We start from the raw sequence: 23,143 nt of genomic DNA, 5'->3' as shown, positions 1-23,143 counted from the left end.
TTTTCAATTCCATGGTAATATTAATTGCATCATGCCACAATGATGGAAGGAAAAAGGAAGGCGAGTGGCCACATGTTTAGGAAGACCAAGCCACAGTCAAATGAGAACTGCTTTGAATTTTAGTATTGGAATATCTCAGCTTTAAAAATGCCCCTCTGTAACTTTACCTAGACCTTTTGCACCAGTGTTGTTAGTTTTAGTGTTGACAGATTTTCTAAATCAGACAAGGAAATAGGACTCATAATCCTTTTTCCCTGTTAAACTGGGTCCCTTCTCTTCGATCCCCAAAATCCACTGCCTTTTCTAGTGTTAAACTACTATATCGCTCTATTCAAGAATAGAACATACCCCTCCTTTTGGATTTTTCCTGCTCAGCTAACCAGAAATAGTTGCGGCTCTATTTTTAACACAGTGTGGTTCCCGTGAGGGTGAAGCACAGCATTTCCCTGGATATTGAGTATTTAACTTCTTTCCCAACCCCAATGTAGGCCAAGTTGAGCAATTAGAAATCGCTGTTGAGTCGTTTAATTGAAGTCTTTAATATGGGTCTTGATCAGTGATTATTCTGCGTTTGGCCTCTCTGTTGCAGTGCGATTCACGGTCATGGGCAACAACCACCTGAAGATCCGCGGAATCAAGAAGACCGATGAGGGGATGTACACGTGTGAGGCACGTGTCATGGCCAGGGGAGAGATCGACTTCAAGACGATCAAGGTCATTGTTAATGGTGAGTGCTGCAACTCTCCTCATCTTCCCCTCCACTCTCTGCCCACCCTCTGACTCAACATATTTGAATTCAATAGCGAGGGACAAATAAAAGCATTTGAGAACTTTCGCATGTACATACTAAAACCACAGGAATCTATTCTTTAAGCATAAGCTCAGCTTTTTCAGCTACAGGTATAGTCCACTCACCTGCAGTCTTTTTATTTTAAGATAAAAAAAAACCCATCCTTGACCTCAGATCAAGTGCAACTGAGTGAAAACAGCACTGCAGCGCTAAAGACGTCCACAAAAGATACAGGCCAATGTGGAGCACCTCATCATTTCATCAGGCCATTTATACACAGCAAACCAATGGCCTAGTTTCATCACTGTTAATAAACAAGCGGTTCCACAGTTCCACATTCAAACCTTGGAGGCTTATTTCAGGGACTAAACCGACTTAAAGAGGAACTAAACCCCAAATTACATCTGTGAGAGCCTGACCTCTAGTGGTGAAAAGTAGCGGCGACATCACCTGCCACCAAAGACCACGCACCCTGCTTTCCACCACTAGAGGTCAGGCTCTCACAGATGTAATTTGAGGTTTAGTTCCTCTTTAATAAGCCCACTAATTTCCAGGATTTACCAGGTGATTCCTCATGGGGAACATTCAATGTAATGACCCTCCATACCAATATACCACATGCTGTGTTCATTTTACAGCCGGTTTTGATTTAGTTTTAGTCGTAGCTGTTTGGACTTAGCTTTTCAGTTTTCGTCGACAAAAACGTCAGTGGTTTTAGTCAGTAGAAGAAGTTGTAATCTGTAAATTCCCTTTGTCAATTCCTCATTAACTTATTTGTTAGTGACCTCAGTGCATAGATTTGTCTAAACTGCTCATTTAGCCTCTTGCATTTTGTTTTTATATTGTACTTAATATCAGAAATATCAAGAGTTTGCCCATATATCTGTTCCCCTCCAACCTTAGGTCAGGAGTTGTATTGTCATCCATCTATTTCTAGCATTTTTGTCTCTTTTTTTTATTTGTTGACGAATATGTTGTTATATTTTTTCATCATTTCTGTCAACAAACGTTTATTTTTGTTTAGTTTTTGTCTTGTTTTTGCCCAGGAAAAGTGTCGTTGATGAATAATTTTAGTTCTAGTATTAGCCAGTAATATTAACTCTGACCACATGAAGGTGCTTCTGAGGCTTGTAGTTGTCTTGCGGATGAGTATGCGTACATCTTCACTCGTAATTATGGCAGTTTTGTTTTTCATCGTCAGTGCAAATAACGATGAGTGTGTGTGCACAAGTACCACAAAAAGTGAACAAGCACTTGAACACCTTGCATTTTCTAAGGTAACACTGATGATTGGGAGTTGAATTTTACATTAGATTACTGTAAAGAAAAGTTTCACTTTTTATACATGTGAGTTATCAGTTTCCATTCTGTGCCCCTTAAGAAAAGCCATCCTAAAAGCTCATCCTATAGACCGAGAAAAGGATGTCATTCCACAGAGGATTTTAATTCAAGAAGCAACTAAAATCCAGCTTTCCTCAGCGAGGTTACCCAGCCTGCCGGGTGGATCAGGTCTACAGTGAAGCACTCCAAAAACGTGGTGCTGAACTTTTCAAAAGTAGCCACAAAAAGGGCCAAGAAATTGCCTGTAACTTGGGCAATTTATTACAATTTATTGTCCCAGTTTTTATCCTACTACGAAGCCTTTAAATATCACTGGCATATCCTACAGTCTGATCCAGGAACTTTTACCTCCCTGCTTGACTTTACATGTCATCGCCATCTCCAGTCATTTGGTTGATTCTAATTTTACGGTTTAATTTTAGTTTCTTGGTGCAAGCCACCACTGTGGCAACTGCATACACTGTAACAGCACAGCCAATATTTTAGTCATCCACATACTGGAAAAATATTACAGACTGTGAGTGTGTATTCTCTGGCCTACATTTACTAAAACTATTAGAGAGTAGTAAAATATTTTTAGTGCTCAGAGTCAACATTAAAACTATTACTGGTGCAAGACAATCTTCTTGTCCAATCAGGGGTTATGTCATTGGTTTTTCATGTGCTAAAAATGTACACATTAAACTCTTCGGGGGCCTAAACATATATTTTTTCTTGGAGATCAGCTTAGATCATGCACTAGCACAACCTTAATTTTCAGAGCCTTCATGGAAAATGTGGACTCGCTGTGAATGATGAAATAAGGACATCAGTCTGCAGCGTATACACAGATTACTGGGTTGATGTGATGTGAATGATGTGATTGCCTCGCGTACCGCAGCCTCCTGATTGGCCTGGGTCTTTTGTGAACACCTTTTTATGCAGTGCTGTCACGCTTCAGTACTTCAACTCAGTTATGTCTGATGAAACCCAGAAATGTTATAATATACAAATCCAAAGACAGGATTTTAAGTGTCACAAAGGCAATGTGGGGAGATATTCAACCATTTCTCACAGAATTCCCCATGGATTTGTTTTCATGCAAGCGCTGCTCGTGTCACTTTTATCTAATGAACTGTATGTGTGGTTTCTCACGTCCTGAACAATTATGTTAAGATTGTGCTTTTATAACATAACTCACGATTTCTTCTTCTACTTCAGTGCTTCCCAGCATCCGTACCAGGCAGACAGAAGTCAATGCCACGGCAGATATCGGCAGTTCTGCTATGCTGGCCTGTGATGCCGACGGCTACCCTGAACCCACCGTCACCTGGGCCCGGTACGCACGACAATGCTATCATTAGCCTGTATTAATAAAGCAGCTGACTGGCAGTTCTTAATGGCACACCAAGGAGCCAGTGTGTTAGCCAGACAAGTCATGTGCACAGATGAATGATCAAGGATATTTGCCACCATTTACCACCAGGACGCAGAATGCACAAGAGCAAATGTTTAGGAATACAAAGAGAGATAACGTCCTGTGAACGTTCAGCCGGCGGAACAAGTGTTTGCAGTTTCAAGGCAATAAATTATGCAACTGGAGAGCGGCTTGTCTTCCAGTTTAGTAGAAAACAGCCGTAATTAAGGAACTTCTCTGTTGATATTGTACTTATTTTTTGATGTGAAAAAATAGTTCAGTGGTCGCTCATAGGAAAAATAGTCAAAGGCATTTCATTTGTTTTTATGCGGTTAATGTCCCGAGGCATGTTGCCAATTCAATCTTTGTGCTCTGTTGTTCCAAGCAAAACTGAATTAAAGGTGCACGCTATGTAAAGGCAAAGCCTCAGCAAGGAAGCCATAAAAAGGAGAAAAGCGGGCCATGGTCTGATATTGAAGCATAACAAGCATCGAACAATCTGTATTAAATCAAATCAATCAAACTTGTAGGAAATTACTGAAGATGTTTGATGAAGATGCATGAAAAACACATTTGAGAAGCATTTTCCTCATGCTCAAAAGAACTGTTCTAATTGCATACCTGTGCACATGCCACAAATACTCCAGTCCATATTAAGATCGCACCGCACAAGGACAGTCTGTGCTTATTTTTTTTGTATTCAGCTGTTTTCATCTAGGGGCACAAACTTTCTGTCTCACTCGCTGAGACATTTTTGCAGATAAAGTTGTGGTTAAAAACAAACACTTGAAGAGAGAACTGCACAGGCAGACACCACGCACGTCACCTATAGCAAGTGCACATTCTGTCTCAGCTTTATCCACCGCCGAGGCTGGCAACCTTGCACCCTAAAGCCTCTTTATAATTGGAGCATTCTCTGATCTGATATTCTGGGACAGAAGGCCCCTCTCCCCCTCTTTGTCTGCCTCGCTGGTAACAATGCTGTGTCTTGCAGCGAATTTAGCAGCCATTACCAGTGGACAAAGTCTGTACAAAGCCTTTACGCCGCCATTTAAAGGATCTTATATTTTGCAACAAAAATTTATCATGCAACATGAAATGCTGGAGAATCTGATCACAAACTTGATGACCATGACAAGTGCCAAGAGGCTTTTTTAATCAGCATTACAGGGACCTTTTCTACTCTTTGTCCCCAGTTAAAGCAAAATGGAACTTAAGTAGAATGTCAGGCTGTATGGTGAAATATCTTCATTAGTCTCTCTGCGCACCTCTGGGCTGATAATCCACAATACCCAAAATACCACAATACTCCCAAAATATCACTCTTACCACATAAACCATCAAACAAACAAAATGGAGTATTCCAATATGAAAACAAGTCCCGGTACCCTTTTTTGTGTAGTTTTTTTGTGTAGTTATTTGTGACTACTATCAGCACTGACAGGTTGTTTCTTCGTCGTGCAATGTTACAACGCAGAACTTCCCTGCAGACACAACCTGCTGGATCTACTTTCCAATTCAGAAAGGAAAATAACAAGGAAAGATCTGTTAAATTTACTCAAAAAATGTCTACCGGGACTTGTTTTTTTTTTTCGTTTGTTTTTTTTTTGTTTTTTACATCAGAATAATCTGCTTTGTTTGTGTTTTTTTATGTGCTCAAAGTGTTAATTTGGGATCACCTTTGCTGCATTGTGGAAGTATATCGGACATATAAATACAGTGTTGTGGATTAGCAGCCGATGAGGGTGTTTCACCACCCTGTGGACTCGTATAACGCCCAGGTAACTGCACAACCCAGCACTCTACCAAAGTTCAATTTTACTGTAATGAATAGCATGGTATTCTGATTTGATGAGGTTGGCGAGACAGTGCGCGCTCTATGCACAATCCCTTAATGAATCTGACTCCCAGTCTCCACACTGAACACAAGTCTGACTAGAAACATGCTCAGACATGCATCTCTCAAACCACATTAGACCCACATAACTTCACACAGCCGGAATCGGGCCCGTAACAAATGCAGTGTCAAAACCTGGCCTCCGCAGCTTGATCAACACTCAACTGTGACAGCTTTAATAAATAATAAACATCCATCTCCCTTCAGTACATTTGTCGGTTCCATGTACTGTCTTCTTTACTGGTGCATCACTAGCTGGTGTCATCCGGAAACCCGATATGCAGTTCAGAGGAATCTTTACATAATGTTTGCTGCAGAGATTAAAGTGAATAAGATTACTGAAGACTCAGATGATGGTCACAGCTGTCTATCATGCGGCGGAGATGATAGCCGATGCGGATGATGAGGGCGAGGAAACGCTTACGATCAGATCTGTCCAAGGCAGACGTGAGACTGAAAAGGATGTTGGGAGGACAGATGGGTGAGGCAATGGAAGAACAGAAGGCTAAAGCTCTATTTGTTATGGTTTCCTAGGGCTGCTGACAGGCCTGTCATTCACCTTCTGCCTGCAGATGCCTCAGGATGGTTGCTACAAGCATACAAATAATTCACCAGCTTCTATAAATATGGCTATAGCGTCTTGTGGAATCTTTTGCTTATGTAAAAGGTTAAACATGGTGGATTTTTCCTCTCTTTAAAAAAAAAAAAAAAAAAAAAATTCTGTTACACAACAATTCATCATCATCAAATGGGTGCATGGCCTTCACAAAAACACAGACACAGAGGATTAGAGGGGAGCTGAAACAAATCAAAAACTTTGGACGCCGTCTCTACATTAGATATGTACTCAGAAGCATAGAGGACAGCTTTTTTGTCTGCCAGCCCTTTTTGTTTACCAGCTGCTTTCTGCCCGAGATAAAAACCCCGAACACATCATTGTCAGTGAGTTAAGAAACTTATTTGTAGGCCCCTCGAGTTGTGTAAGCAAACATTGGTGATGTGAACCCCGTGTGTCTTTCCCTTCTCCCTCCTCTACAGTAACAACGTTGTCCTTGAAACGGATGATAAGTACAGCCTGAACGAGGATGGTTCAGAATTGATAATAAAAGATGTCAAGAAAGTGGATGAAGGAGATTACACTTGCATTGCCAAGAACAAGGCGGGAGAGAAATCTGAGGAAGTCAGCCTGAACGTGTTTGGTAAGAGAATAACTCCATTCCCTTACAGTAGCGAAAGGAACACTACCTCTTTGTAGCTGTCTGAATCTGGCCTTTTCTTTTGCACTTATTGACATTTGCTTTACCTTTCTCTACAGTTTTTCCAGTGGTCGAGCACAGGGTTATACAGCGTTAAGCATACTGTTTAAAGAAAAGTGTGTCTTATTGAAAACTAATTAAGACACCTCTTAGGACATTCAGAATTTCACTTTCGAGTTTCTGTTCTCGAGAAATTTGCACCAGCTTAATGTCATCATTTGGTTGCAATACAGCTCATTGAGGTAGGATGCATGCAACTTTGAGAGACCAATGGTATGCATGGCCTGGTGCCAGAAACAAAACCTCTTGTGTGAAAACCTTTGAGGGTCCTAAGAAGGGGCTTGATTGCTGATCAACAGGACATGTTTTCTAAAACCGTCCTTTTTAATAATACACTCTTTGCTTGGTTTCCAGTGCAACCTAAGATCACCTTCCTGGACAACCAGACTGCCTCGGAGCTGGAGGAACAAGTCACTCTGACTTGCGAGGCCTCAGGGGACCCCACGCCCACCATCTCCTGGAGTTTTGGACGCCGGGTTTTCACCGAAGGAGTGCAGGTACTGAAGTCAAACTGTGACAGTTTCATTTTTTTAAGGACTAGTTTTTTGTGTTTATTTGGGGTGCCAGCCAGGTCTCTCTCCTGGCATTTAAGATTTTAAGTCTGTCAAGTCAGTTTAAATATGTATACCAAACCCTCACAAAGGACATATATGGCAACATAATACATCCCACATTGAATGATGTGGGATTTGATGAGGATGGAACAGAAAACGTGAGATTTCTCTGCATGTTCATGTCCTCTTGACTCAATGACATGAAAAACAAATTAAAAACAAAATCCTCCAGCTACGTTGTCGAAATAACAATAAATCTTCCCAACAGTTTGAAGGTAATGATGATCTTGTCTCTTTTTGCATCTAAGTAGACTTTTGTTGACTAATTCATCCAATATCAGTATTCAAGTATTGCAACAGGAATAAGTGCTTCCAACCCACTAGCACCCTGGGGAATACATGAGCTCCAGATAGCATGGAGTAAAAGAGTCAACAGCTTGCAGTGTGGAGACATTTAAAAAAGAGCTGTTATCATTTTTGTAGGTCAGAGTTGGCAAAGAAGTTTCAAATCTCTGTTTGGCGTTTGAAAGCACTCAATTTAGTATTTCAGAACTTTTTCACATCGAATGTGTCATGCACTATTTCACTTGTCGCAAGGGGCCTGTAAACCAATTATGTGAGAGTGTAGGCTCCCTTCAGCCAGTGGCAGCGACACCACCCTGAAGCGACGCGTGGGCTTGCATCTCCTTCTCAGCAACAATAGGCCCGTGTGTTTGAAACAACCAGCTCAGCGGCTCAGAAACAGAATACCAACTAGGGCCGCAACTAAAGAAATTTTCATTGTCAATATATGTAATCGATTCATTTTTAAATAAACCATCTTTTCTGTAAAGTGTCATAATACCATCAAATGCTCACGGGAGCCCAAAATGATGTCTTGCAATTGCTTCCTTCATCCGACATGACCCTAGAAAAGTAAGCAAATCTTAGCAAATTAGCGATCTTAGTGAAGCTTTAATCAGCAAATGTTTGGGACTTTCACTAGATAAATGACTAAAATAATTGATTGCCAAACTCAGAGACAATGGATTTCCTGTTGAAAATAATCTTAATTACGTAAGAAAATTACACCTACAGCTGGAAACTGTGAACTGCCCACCTCTACCACGGCTATGCCAAGATATGATCTGTAATTCTGGTTTCCATGCTTTCAACGCCAACTGATGTCCTCTCTGCACAGGCAGTACCACTGGCTGGTCTTTTTCTGGGGTTTTAGAAGCCTCTCTGGCTTGCTGTAATCTCTGGCCCAAATCCTAAACTCCCTGAGTAAACTCGTAGTGCGTTTGGCTACAAAGTCCCCGCACCAACCTTCCTCAGTTTGTTGCTTGGCTTTCCAGCTTCACTGTTCAGCCTTGCCCATTTGCTCAGTGTATCTAAGCTCCTTCCTGCCATATGCCTTCTCTACCATGCCTTCCCATGGCACAGCTAGCTCTACAAAAGTTCAGAGTATTGGACCGCAGAGTTAGATCAGATTTAAGACTGCTGCTGACTATCTTGGATGCTGCTGTGAGTCGGTGGACAACATCTGCTTGCATTTCACACTCCCTTGCTCCCCTTTACTGCCCTAACTCTAGCTTTCTTATAAATCAATCTTTGCTGCCTGGTTCGCCTCCAAATGTCTAGCCAATTTGCTACCTTGGATGCTCTCCCCTAACAGCGAATGAACTGCTGTTTGTTTACTCTTATCTGCTGCAGTGAGGGACTTGGCTATGCCGCCTGGTGCATCATCCCTCATAAAGACTTACTTCTCATGCGGAGAGCATGTTGCTCTTTCTGAAAACATACATCCAGTGCTCGTCCTGCCAAACTGTTGGCACAGGATTCATAAAATGATGTTGAAACTTCCCAAGACAGCTCAGCCATTAAAATTACAAAAAACATCACCAGAAAGTATTTGTATACAATTTAATGTGTGTTTAATTTAAAGGACCATACCAATGATTCTGCACGTTTAACCTAGTATCTACATAATGTATGTGCTTCATGTTTCTGCTAATCTTTTTCCAAAGCAAGCAGTCATATTTTAAAAGTCCAATATCATTTTCACCCTTTTATCCAGCCCTTGGTTTCATTTCATTCCACTACAATATGAAAATGAACTTTCAGAGACTTCGAATTTTCTTCCTGCCAGTATTCCATCACTGTAATTAAGTCGTCCACATTAGTTTTCCTAAAAGCAGCAGCACTTGTCATGAGTTTGAAATTGGGAGGAGTGAAACCATCCCTCCGCTGGAAAATAGTCCCTTGGGAAACATTTGCTTTACAGAGCCAGTTATCAGCTCCATGGTTTATCAATGGCATCAACTTTGTTAGGAATGTTGTGTTGGTTTGCAAAATGGTTTGTTGGGATGAAAATCATGGGTAAATTGTTGTAAATGGGCCAAACATTCAAAATCACTGGTATGGTGTTTGAAAAAAAAAAAAATTAAAACAAGGGTTGTTTGTAATCAGAGAGACAATAAACGGTCCAAATTGTAACAATCCACCCCCCTTATCCAGAACTCACCTCTTACCTCCTTCCGTCCTCTGCTGCTTTGAAATCGCCGTGTGGTTTCCGTAGGCCCATCTTCGCCTGCTGTGTCGTGTTTAAAGTACACAAGCAGCTCTCTCATGACCCTCAGCTGTCTAATAAAACATCTTCTTCCTAGTTCTTAAGACGCTTTCTCAGGTGGAGCTGCTGGTGGTGGGAACACACCGGTCCAAAATAGAAAGTATTTTGTCTCAGGCTTCTGTCAGCACGAGGAAAATGTTCACTGCTGCTCACTGGAATTGTGCTTACTGTCTTTTTTATTTCTTTTTTTGTTCCATTTTTCTTTTTTTAGCCCCAGTTGGGCAAAGTTACCATCCATGCACCAATCCACCCATCTCTATTTTAGGTCAGTGTTGTGGTGGAAACAGGGTTATCATCCCTGCTACAGGTACTGGGCAGCGTTCCATTTGGCTGATGGGAGAATGACAATATCTTGAGTTTTTAAGGTGAAATTGCAGAGATAGCATGTAGGCGACTGGCAGAGAATCACCGTTATTTGTTTGACACCTTAACTAAATGTTCAGGCAGTTCATTCAGTCACTTTTCACCGGTGAATCAGTCCAAACTGTAGACACTGACGTGAGCTTGGCCGGCAACGCACACATTTCTATGCTATCTAAACTTCTTATTACATTCTGTCATAGTTCCTCAATCTGATCTTTGTATGTTTGGTTTGCATTCTGTCATCTTTCTAAATGGAGAGCCTGCTCTGATTATGTTTGAAATGCACAAATTATTCCATGCATTTCCACAGTGAAGGTTAGCAGGGAGACTGCGCACCCTGCGGTGACACCAATTTCCAGTAAATATGAATGTCGACCACCAAATATAACATATGTAACACTTTATTTCATATTAATCTTTTGTACCCTTGCAGAGAAATATTTGTGCAGAGTCATAAAGCGCTGCCTTTGAAAGTTAATATGGAATTAAGTGGGAATAAGTTTTACACTGACAAAGTGCAAGTGAGTCCAGTTTGATTAGTTTTACTATGGCTGTGTGAAAACGTAGAGGCCTTGAGTCTATTTCAAAATCAAATCGCTTTGACCTCTCATATGCTACTCGTGATTTGTAGCTGTGATTGTGATAACCCATTTCAGAAAAGAGTGGGCCCATTTTCTTATGGGCAGCTGCTCAGAGTGAATTAACATAACGCTGTACAAGTAAATGATGCTATTCACATGTAACCACATCAGGGTTATGCGTCTTTGTCATGCATTGGTTCATATTGTCGTTTCACTCTGCATGTCCTTTGGGGCTATTGAAGATAGTGCTAGATTAAAGCTTTGGGTTTTTAACATGATAATACAATGCTTACAATCTGTAGGCTATGAATACTCTCCTTGTGCGTTTTCTCCGATACAGTGGTCTCAGTGAGCCGACACTCACCGGCTTGGGGAGAGAATCTCATCCCGTCTCTTTTGTTGTGCTCTTATCAGCTCATTAAAACAGTATAATTTGGGGGGGAAAAAACATCTTAACGGTCTATTCTGACAGCGCACATCATGTGAGCAGAAGATGGATTAGTCACTTCAGAGGGGTAATTTTCTACTGTGAATGCAGTAAACAGTATTAGGATTTGATAATTACCTTGCAGCTTTGGGCAGATTTGTGAATTCAGGGAGAATTGTTAATACATTGGTTAGTGCCTCTGCAGAAATTGCAAAAAAAAAAAAAAAAAAAAAAAAAAAAAAACATACTAAAGGAATAATTCTCCTGCATCTATGATATCACACCAACTTGTTCTGTGAATATTATCAACAAAAGCTGTATGGAACATAAGGTATGCTATTCCTGGAGACACACACGCAGCGAGGCACCTCTCCTGTTAGAGTCCCGGGGGAGATGAAGGGGAATCAGTAGCACTGCATTTGGGCCATGCTGCCCTACTTTACATCAGATGCTCCATCCAGCTGTACTCAACTAGGCGAGCGAGACGGAGTGTGCATTAAAGGTGTTATGTGCAGCATTTTGACACATCAATATCTCACTGTCAAATCAACTGTGACACCTTGGCATAATCTCTGTAATCTCTGTAATCTCAGGCCAGTGGCATTGCTAGCATTGTTATCTGAAAACAGCATGTTGAAACTCATGAATGATTCACCCCTTGGGTAGATTAGAAATAAGATGCATCTCTTCGAATTTACTCAAAATTGGACCAGTGGTGTAGCATTTAAGGCCTTTCAGAGTCTGAAATTCCAGCCCTTAATTATGTGGCGGCATCAGGGCCACAAACAACGCCGCTTGTTGGTTACAAAGAGGGTGTGGCTCCGCCGGCTTTACCGATGCGGACAAACACACTGTAAGTGATTTTTCATCAATCATCCACTCCAAATGCTTGCCTCATTTTTTTTTTTTTTTTTTTTTAACAATTTAGCCACAATTTACTTTGCAGCAAACTATTTTGCAAATCATGTGGAAGTAATCAAGATTTCACAACATGTGGTCAAAAACCCTTGATGTTCATATTTGAATTTTTTGTTGGGACCTCCACCCTACAATGTTCTGCTTCTGCGGCTAGTCATCATTCATAAACCACTAAACCGATAATTTCCTGTGTTTCCTGGCAGACAGACCAAAGCACAACAACAGTGCTGCTGCTTTTAGGGAAACTAATGTGGACGACTTTATTACAGTGATGGAAAACTGGTGTGAAGAAAGATTGAAGTCTCTGAAAGTTCATTTTCATATCGTAGTGGAATGAAATGAAACCAACGGCTTGATAAAAAGGAGGAAAAATGATAATGGAGTTCTAAACTACACTTTCAGAAACAGGGGTACACTATGAGTCCATTTCTGCACTGCAAAAACGCAAAATCTTACCAAGATTATTTGTCTTATTTCAAGTCAAAAATGTCTTATTTCTAGTCAAAATATCTCATTACACTTAAAATAAGACATGATCACTTCAGAAGTAACTTGTTTTTAGACAATTTTCACTTGTTTTAAGTGAAAATTCACTTGAAACAAGTGAAAATTTGCTTGTTTCATTGGCAAAATTTGCCAGTCGAAAAAGTGAAAATTCACTTAAAATAAGTGAAAATTAGCTAGAAACAAGAAACAAATTTTGCCAATGAAACAAGCAAATTTTCACTTGTTTCAAGTAAATTTTCACTTGAAACAAGAGACAGTTGTCTAAAAACAAGTTACTTCTGAGGTGATCATGTCTTATTTTAAGTGTAATGAGATATTTTGACTAGTAATAAGACATTTTTGACTTGAAATAAGACAAATAATCTTGGTAAGATTTTGAGTTTTTGAAGTGTGTCCCCTAAGGTAATTATGTCTACCTGTTTTAGAGCCAGAAAGGTTCATGTAAGTACCGTTTCCTCCAAATGTTAAGGTACGTTTAGACAGCATTTGTAGGCCAAATACAATTAATAAATAAGGAATAAGTAAATAAATATATAATTAAATACCTAATAAATCAACAATTTACGTAAAATATCAGTTGAAGGCAGATTTTCACTTGTAGGCTGTGGTTGAGTCGCCTTGAAATGAAATCAGCTAGGTGCTGTATTCTCTGAGAGTCTACAGCTCCTTTCTTTGAGAAGAGATTAGCAGATATGTAAAGTATTTACATTGGGTAGATATTACACTACACATGCAAAATCAGTGGCATGGTCCTTTAAAGCCTTAGCTCTGTTTGCTGTGGAGGAGCTATGCCCTCTTCCTGCTATTATTAAAGCTATTCAGAGGATTTCCTTCTAAATCTGACCTAATGGCTCACTATATAAAAGGCAGCCAGCCATCCCAGCAGTGCTCTTGTTTGCTTATGGTGGTTATGCAGTTGTCCCTAATCTGTGCTAATGATTTATTGATGACAGAATTATACCAGTAACACCCTTAAAGAAGATCTCGTGAAGAACTGATTTTGACCTGATAATGTATAATGGTAGACCCAGGGAGAAAGCGTTCTCGGGCTGTTAGTTGTTGAAATGATCTCTCGGGCTGAAGAAGCGGTGAGAATATGTTTGTTACGCCCTTCCTGTCAAAAATGACTATAATGAAGCCTCTTCTCAGGCGACTAGGGCCTAATTTGAGCTGGGACATCTTTGAACAGGATCCAGCGCTGTTCAGTTCTGCTCCAATACCTGTTTCAAGTGGCAATAGACATAATTACATTCACAACACCTAGCAAAAATGACCAAATAGGCACATTAGGAACTGGCAGCTCGGCAATCTCATCCTTATTTCCTTTCAGCTTCACAAATTAAGCACTATAATAATAGACATTGCATATAAATAACTGATCCATGAGCTTCAATTAGCTTTTAATTGTGGTTGCGTGCTAAAATCCACAGTTGGATCACCTTATTTATTCTACATTTACACAAACGCAGTACATATTGTGCGAGAGCCTCGAGGCTACCTTTCTGACACACTTCTAAGTACAGCAATATTATAAAAGCATGAACAACTCAAATTGTTCCAATGCCATTTATCCCTCATTGTCCTGAAATTGGGGATTGTAGGACATAAATATTCATTGGCACTATTACCTCCAACTCTCAGCCTTGCAGAGTGGGTGACTCTGCAAGGCTGAGAGTTGGAGAATCTCAGAGAAGGTGGAGGTCTTTCACAGCATTTCACCGCGAAAAAGGGATCGCCTCTGTAATCAGTGCAAAATAATGTTGTTTAGCCGGAGTCACTGCAAAGAGGCCCGCTGAGAACTCATGTTCAGCCATGCAAGTTCAGTGAGTAGCCATTGTTATTTACAGCCTGAGAAGTTATACACATTCACTTTCACACACCGGCATCTGTCCAATACAATTGCAGTGATCCTGCTGGCCACTTGGACGGCATCACTGCAGCAACTGGGTGTGAACTAAAGGTGGCCTCTGATGCCGAAAGGGGAAATTAAGAGCTCTGTCTTCTAAAAAATTACATTTTCACACGGCTAAACTGCATTCTCAATTACATTTCAAGGGGAAGCGTTTTTGGTGATTGGATTATTTTTGTTTGTAAGACATCACATGAACATTTAAGCCTGACCTTTCTTTAATGTTAAACAAGTGGTTTTGTTGGCTAAAGGTAATGCAAAGGGCTACAATGCCGTGTGACATGATATATGAGGTATGTTTATTTACCCCTAACCGTAATTAAAAATGCAGTTGACTTGTATGGGAGTGGAATTTTAATGAGACAGGGTTGGAAATTAGACCATTTTCAGTATTTGTGCTTTTTGCAATCTGATCTAAGTAGCTCATGAGAATCAATCCAGATTAAGGGTTTCCCATTGCCATTAAGTGTAATAAATTAGTGGTAGTAAATCAATTCTACAATAAATATGTACTCAAAGATGCTTTATCATATACATCATACCTGGCTAGTGTGAACTGCCCTGTTACAGTTTTTTCCAGTCGCTTTTTCCAGTATAATGAAACTGGGATCCACTTTGTCGTCAAACCACAGCAGAAGTTTTCTTTTGCAAATGTATTCATACCTTTTCATTGGATTCATACATTTTTCATGCTCTTTTGCACAACACCTCTCACATGTGTCATTTACATGGCCCTGACTCCATTGACTTCACTGTGGTAGTCAAAAGCAAAACATCTGCTCACAGCTGATAGAAATGACCTGCATCACTGTGAAATCACTAGTGCACCTGCATCACTGCCCTTTCCACAAATCACCATTCACCAATCAATCAGGATGCACCTACAAAAAAGGGGCCTATAAATTGTATTCTGTATTTTTTTTTCAACTCCTTTGAGTTTTTCTGTGTAATACTGTAGGTGAATTACAGTATTTCAGTTTTTGCCATCAATACAGTAAAATTTCACTTCAAAGTCTTTGAGTTTGGATGCAGGTCTTTACTGTAAGTTCACATTTGACACCTTGATACCATGGTTTCTGAGTTGACAGAGGAGGTAAAGCGATTGAAAAAAAACTGTAAATAGTACTGTAACAGAACTTTGCCAGTCACAAGAATGAGTCTCTGCTTTTGTGGCTACCATTACCCTAAGGCACCATATGGCATCTAAAAACAGTCCATACATTTTCCATTAAGTCTAACTCAGTGTGTTTTTTTACAGTTTTAGATGTCACCACTCCAGAGTGAGGTGGTGATCTCAGTTGGACGTATTTAATTGGGCGTACGATTGGGCAACTGACCCCAAAATCACCCCCAAAGTCTTAGAGCAAGTATTTTTAGAAGACAGTGGAACAGTAAAACAGTGAGTGTTTGATGAGGTATTATCTTTTGTCTTTAGGTGTCTGTACTTTTGCCACACTTTGGTGAAACAGCCGCAGTCCCATAGCTCAGAAATGAATAAGATCACCACTGAACTATTTAGAGCAGTCATAAAGCATGGAGTGATTCCAGGTTGACTTAACAGCCGGTGATTTCGTTGCTTCATTCGAGCTGACTTCAAGCCGAGTCGGTGGTTGCGGGGCATTAGTCAGTCATATGATAGACTTGGCTTTTGTGTTAAACACTAATCCAGGCACTGTGAAATTAGTCAAATTGAAATCAAACAACTTGGAATGCACTGAAGCATCTATGAGCAGAGATGGGGGGAAAACAGGGTTTTAAAACTGATTGGGCATTAATTTTATCAGAGGGCGCAGTGCATCCTAATACACCCTGATGGAACTGGTGTGGTGCCAAATTGTGTATCCTCTGAAAATGTGTTCCCCCGGCGGTGTCTTAGCCTTGATTCCGTGCAATTTCTGTGGATCGTTTTCTTATTGCTGGCTTTTCACAACAGCAAAAAGAACATTTCAGGACCGTTGTGGAGGAGCCTACTGCAATTACCTTTTTTAATAAACAGAGATCATGCTTGTTTGTGATGACAAGCATCCCTCCTGATCCTGCAGGAGCTTGTCAGGCTATGCACGGTTTCCTTTCATGTTTTGGGGGGTGTGTTAGCGCACGTCTCCCTGTCTGATCATGCATGCCAGCGGCCGGCATCACTAAGTGGATGTTGAGAGGTCAGCGGAGTTCATCACCATGTCGCGGCACGTGTGCAGCTGCTCTGCAACGGCGCAGAGGTCACTGGAAATTGGCCTTTGTCTCGTTAGAAATTAAGTTATCACGATTATGAACGCCGTCCTTGGAGTCTGACCATTTTTCTCCGTTCAGGCTGTAAAGGCTTGTCAGAGGACGGTTCTTTTATGTGAATAGACACTTCATGTGACTCAGCTAAACTGCTTGTAGTCCTTTCCAATTAACAGCACCATTTATCACTGACAATCAACGGAGGCAATCGCGGAGCGCGGCGCTTTCGTGGCAGCGTTGTGAGTTATTGAATCTCATCTTCCTCTAACGAGAATAATCCACCTGCGAGAGAGAAAGCCCCTCGCATCACCACGCGCGGACGTCACCGAATATCTCCCTCGCTTTGCAGTCTGTCATCGCGCTCCCCTCTCTTATCTATCACTGTCTGATGAATTTCTGAATTAATGTCACAGTAATCAGAAAATCCCGCTGATCATTTTGGTAATCGCAGCCGCTAATTCTCATTGGCTCTTTATTACCCCGTCATTCATCATTGGTCTGTTTCCCATTGGCTTTTGCTCCGTCTTCCATTCATGTAACTTTGGTTTATCAGAGTTGTACATCACATCAGTCAGACGACAAGCACACGGGCACATTCATAACGACGCGCCGTGACAGAACCGTCATTTTATGGGCCGGCACAGCCTCTTTTGAATGTCACCGTCCCCGCACAAAGTAGAACGGATGTTATCGCCGTATGCAAATTGCCTGTCAGGAAAGTTCACTTCTTCGGCTGGAGTAGTTCAGTTTGACGCCGAGGTTTGGTTCATATCCATAGCGTAGGACTTTTTCCATGCTGAGATGAGAGTTATCTCAATGCACTTGTCATTAACGGGAGATAACTGGCGCAGACCAGTGTGCTATACATAAATAAACAAGTTAATCAAAACACAGAGCGCCATGATGAGAAGGCCGCTGATTAGCAAAACAAAGTCCCTAGACACCGGTAATGGCTTGCCTGTAATTAGTTTCAGTGCCCTGTTTTCTTTTCCTCTGCAGAAGCTTGAGGAGCGCGCTTCCAAATTCTCCCGTTTTATATAATTAATAAGTTAATAACCCTTACAAAAAAGTCACATTTGAAAACCCACGAGTGAATTCGAAGCGCACGTGCTTTTTGGACACAAGTTGGGGTTTTTTTTGTTTTTTTGGTGTGTGTGTGTGAAAGAGATTGTTTTTTGCACAGTGTATTCTCACAGCACATGACCGTTTGTAATGGAACAGGGAAGTTCCCGTGATGCCAAACCGAGGCATCATGGGAACTTGACTCCAGGGCAGAATTCATGGAAGCAGTGAGGTGCCAATGTCCTAACCTTGATATGTCAATGAAAATCAGCTGCCTCCCCGTCTGCGTATTTATACTTCTTTTTTTTTTTACATTTTTGTTTGTTTGTTGATTTCTCAGTGCAGACTCATAGGAATGTTTGGGGTGGGTGGGATCCATGTGAAATCAATAAAAATGTATTGGAAAAAAAAAAAAAAGAAAATCCTCTACCCACAAGTTTCTTTCACTTTGCATTCTAGCGTTGCACTGTGGTAGACATAGTAATTCCTTTTTTTATTATCCTGATGCTGATCCTGAAGAATAATCATAATCCTATATTTGTACTTTGTGGCTGTATTCAAAATGTTTGCATTTTTGTTTTAAAAATGAACTTACTTCACATTTCCAGGTAAATCTCGTCTCCACTCATTTCATCCTCCGGTGTGCGGATCCTGTACCAACTCTTATTTTGCTCCATTTTTTTTTCTCCATTTGTCGCTGTTTGTTTTTGTTTCCTGTGTGTTTGTCACCTCTAGGCTTCTTGGACTCGGCCAGACACGTATGAGGTATGGCTACTAAACACCGTAGCCTGACTCTAGTTGTAACAGCCCAGACGTACACAGTAGGTCAGCCCTGTTTACCGCAGAGCAGACGTGTTGTCCTTCAGCCCACATTTAGTACACTACATTTAGTAGTGCACTCAATAAGAAGTCTATTAAATATGTACTCCAGTACATTTAAGCCATTTAGTTCCAGCACATATTTAGACGTGCCCTATTTATTGAATTCTTCTCGAGACGCAGAAACAGTTGCGGCATCTAAAAGTAGATCTTCCACTTTGCCGACCATGTGGTGTTCCGCTGTTTCCTCCTGTCACGGTCTGGTTAGTTCTCAGATTCCCCTTAATGCAGGGGAGGAACTTTCCGGAGGTGACTGGGTCCTGTGTCGGGCTGCAGACCGGCCGCTCGCTCTGCAGCCCGACACAGCCGACACCGTCTGCTCTGCTGTGGGCCAGCCAAGCTAACTGTGTTCAGACACGGCACTAACCCACCAAGCTCTCACTAGACTCTAACATAGTGGTTTCCAGTCATGACGCAGGAGTCTGCACCTTTTCAGGCCGGTCGGACATCGCGGCCTTCGATTTCGCTGATTAGCACGACAACTAGCAGCGAAATCAGCTCCAATTGATTAAGTTCATTTTGTCTCTCATTGACATATACACAAGTTTTTCCTTTGTTCAGACAAAAATACAAGATAGAGCTGTTCATACCTGCTTGACAGTTTCGACTGTGGCTCCAGTCTTCCTCAGAAGCGTCATCTGATGTGTTGCTGACGTGTCAGCAAGGAAGCGGGCAAGGGACACCATCAACCGGGACGAGGGGGCATACACCCTCTCGCACACCTGGGATTCAGTGCTCCAAGAACCATCCAGGGAGAAGGGGGCGTGGTCGGCCCGACAGACTCTGACAGGTCTGTTGGGCTGATCAGCTGATAAATGACACGTCAGCAACACGTCAGATGACGCTTCTGAGGAAGACTGGCGCCACAGTCGAAACTGTCAAGCAGGTATGAACAGCTTTATCTTGTATTTTTGTCTGAACAAAGAAAAAACTTGTGTATAGCGAAATCAGTTGCTGTGGTGTTTGACTGGAATGGGAACCTGCAGACTCTCAAACCTCCGTGGTACACGGTCAAGAACTGCTGTCCTGAGGTCGACCTTGATGCAATCTTAAACTAAATTCACTCACTGGCACATCAACATGATCAGTGTAGGAATTCATGAAGAATAACTCACCGAGCTGCAACGTCAAAGCACACAGAATTACCCTCATTAAAAAAAAAAAAAAGAAACACTATGATTGATAGATTTCTGCAGCTAGAAATTCAGGACAGCGTGCACGCCCTCAAAAAATGCCCCTGAAAGAAAACAAAGACATTAAATTCAATTATGGCCAAACTTCATAAACAGCATGTTTCCGAGGCTGTTGCTTTGAGTTTTACGTCTTCCTCGGCGAGCGCTCCCTCGCTGACCGGACTTCATCACTGTCACCAGCCAACCACGTCGGTCTGTGTCTTGATTATCACGGCACATAACTCGGCTCAGCGTCGGCCCAGCGTGTGGCCGGCGGTGCGTCATATTTGTCGGTGCAGTATTCAAACAGCAGCTCGCTCCTCAAGCTGTGTGATTAATGGCTCCGTGGACAACAGTCACAGCATATTTATTACCGTGCGCCGTTTGTGTCGTTTTCTAAGTGATTTCGGAGCGCACGGTTGGTTGGGCGCATAAAAATATTCCAGTGGTCCACGGTCACTTCATACCACTGAAACGACATAAATGCCACTTCCCGGAGAAAAATGTTTTTTTTTTTTTTTTGTTTTTTTTTTCCTGACTCTTGAAGATTTACTACTCTTTGTGGATATTGTTGTCGGCGATGCAGACATAAATGGCACTTTATTAATGCCATTTACATCTGCGTAGCCCAAAGGATTTATGGGATTAAACCATAATCCTATAACCATATCATTTGCCTTTTACTCTTATGGGTGAATCATAATTTGATAAGTTGATAATGTTTCCCCCTGTAGGTTTTCCTTGCATAGCTTTCATAGACAACTAGTTGGTGTTAGTGCTGTAGATGTTTCTGATGCAGAAAGTGTAGCTGTGCTGTAGTTTAGTCCACCCCTCCGTCAGTAGGTGACTGTAATCCTCAAAAGGCTGTTTGTATTTCCATTTTCTGCTGTTTCCCTGCTTTTCATCATTGAAATGAAGTGCTCTGACCTTTGTGATCTTTCTTGCAAAAAGCCATGTTTTTGTATAAAAACCTATATGAAAAGCCAACAGTCTTAAAAATTTGATTTAGTGGCCATGAAAGCGCAAATTGGACATGCCATTTTCTCCTGTTGAGCTGGCAGTAACATTTAGGTGAGTAAAACCACTTTGGTTACAATTTAGGCAACTTAAAAGGACCATACCCGGTAATTTTGAATGTTTTTGGCCCATTTATTACAATTCACCCACATTTTACATTGCAACAAACCATTCTGCAAGCCATGCAGGGAATGAAAAAAAAAAAAAAAAAAAAAAAAAAAAACATATAGCGAACAACAAAATGAACTGAGGGTTTCAAGAAAAATCCCCAGCAGCAGTTTCTTAACAGATTTAAAGTGTTTAAGGTGGAATTTTCTTTGAAACATGTGTACATGCTGCCTTTTACATGTATAGGAACCTAATCTGGATGTCAGATGAAAGAGGAAGTGTAGAAGTGGGTGTATCACCGGGGTTATCCAGCGGTTACCTCCATTTCAGACATGTTGACACCTCCATATGGCTGCTGGGAGTTCTTATCATCAAATACAGTGCCTCCGCCTTCTGTGGAAGCACTTTGTGGGCAAATAAAGGCACTTGTTCCCTGTGAATAGAAAATAACAGCGGCCTATAGGAATTAGCAACAAAAATCAAATAATAGCCTCATTCTCCTCCTTATCAGTTGACACAACGATAAGGGGGGCAGGCCAAGACGTGCAAAAATCTGATTTTGCTGGCGTTGCTATCAGATTTTCAAAGTGCGGTATGAAAAATGGCCGGGCTCACGTTGTGATGGGAATTCTGCAAAGTCTGGATGCCGTCCAGCTACAAGGTCCTCACGAGCAGTGTGAAGAGAAGGAGAGGATGAGCATGGAAAAAGCAATTCAGAGTACCGTCGATCTGTTTTGAATTTTTAAAACTGAAAAAAAAAAAAAAAAAAAAAAATCAGCTTTTGTAACATTCCTCTAAAAAACAAGCAAGGAAATATGCAGTGTAATTAAATTGGCCTCCTTCATTTGGTTGCTAGTTCAGCTTTTCCAGGACTCACAAAATCCAATCTGTGTTATAAACAGAGTAGCTGTAACACTATTTCAAATCAAAATCTGAAAAATAAAAATAAGTTTATCCGACGCCAGCTTAGGAAAGACTTACACTCGGAGAGAGAGAGAGAGAGAGAGAGAGAGAGAGAGAGAGAGAGAGAGAGAGAGAGACAAAAAAACTTGTCCAAGGTGAGCCGAGGCCTCGTTTGCCAAGTCGATTTTGTTTTATTGTAAACAGAACTCAAACGCTCTCGCTGCCTTTGTGTTTTCCCCAAGACCTCTCCCCTTCAGAGGGAGGGGCTGAGAGAGAGAGACAGAAACGGAGACTTAAACAAGATTCAGTAGTTTGTATCCGATAGTTTGTGCAGATAAAAGACCACGGCACCGCCAAGCGAATGCGTTCGCCTCGTGATCTACAGTGATTAGTGCTCAGGTTTTATGTTTCCCGAGATATCGTCAATCCACCGCGCCGCACGGCAGTAAAGACAAAAAAATGCAACCACAGTAAATATTTCGATGCCCACCTCGGAAAATCCATGGGTGATGAATGCACTTGACAAAAGGGCTGGGATTGATCAAATAAATCTGGATTATATTTGTGGACCTGACTGCGCTGGTTTAAATACCAGGCAGGGCTAAAGAGCAAGTGGGTTTTACATGATATGAATGGAGATTAATTTGATCTACAGAGGTGACGTAATGATAAGGAGACCTGACGAGTCTCGCAAGACTGTCACAAAACGTTTTTTTGTGTTTTTTTATTGAGAAGTGCACTTTCGAGAGCAGTTTAACACTTGAATCAGAACAAGGTCTGATAATTATCTGCCTGTGGATTTCTGGAGGTATGAGTAATGATGCATCGATAATGTGGGAAAGCAATGGCACCACGTGTATTCTGCCAGAGAGGCAACCTTGTTTGCATGAGTCACCAAATATTAAAGGAACAGTTCACCCAAACGACCACAAAAAAAAGATGTTTTCCCCACACTGCAAAAAGTCAAAATCTTACCAAGATTATTTGTCTTATTTCAAGTAAAAATGTCTTATTTCTAGTCAAAATATCTCATTACACTTGAAATAAGACATGATCACCTCAGAAGTAACTTGTTTTTAGACAATTTTCACTTGTTTCAAGTGAAAATTTACTTAAGATTTGGACTTTTTGCAGTGCATTTACTCCTAGTGCATTCTCTCCATCCACCC

General features: G+C 41.2%; 1 protein-coding gene across 12 annotated transcripts in view; it reads left to right on the top strand.

Moving 5' to 3' along the window:
- The window catches only part of ncam1a (neural cell adhesion molecule 1a), a 312,169-nt gene that overhangs the window by 221,123 nt on the left and 67,903 nt on the right, over window positions 1-23,143 (top strand). For 8 of the 12 annotated variants that reach the window (XR_003929355.1, XM_030068569.1, XM_030068567.1 and 5 more), the window contains exons 5-9: window positions 590-727; window positions 3,332-3,449; window positions 6,463-6,623; window positions 7,095-7,237; window positions 18,631-18,660. Coding sequence is in view for 11 of the 12 variants with exons in the window: in XM_030068569.1 (XP_029924429.1) it covers window positions 590-727; window positions 3,332-3,449; window positions 6,463-6,623; window positions 7,095-7,237; window positions 18,631-18,660 (590 nt within the window). In the remaining variant the exon portion in view is untranslated. The remainder of the gene's footprint in view (window positions 1-589; window positions 728-3,331; window positions 3,450-6,462; window positions 6,624-7,094; window positions 7,238-18,630; window positions 18,661-23,143) is intronic. The other 4 variants (XM_030068570.1, XM_030068568.1, XM_030068564.1 and 1 more) reach the window with 1 other exon arrangement.

The sequence above is a fragment of the Myripristis murdjan genome, chromosome 14 (genome assembly GCF_902150065.1).
Source record: "Myripristis murdjan chromosome 14, fMyrMur1.1, whole genome shotgun sequence".
NCBI lineage: Eukaryota > Metazoa > Chordata > Actinopteri > Holocentriformes > Holocentridae > Myripristis > Myripristis murdjan.
The sequence above is the reverse complement of the archived record's forward strand: the minus strand, read 5'-3'. Positions and strand labels throughout refer to the sequence as shown.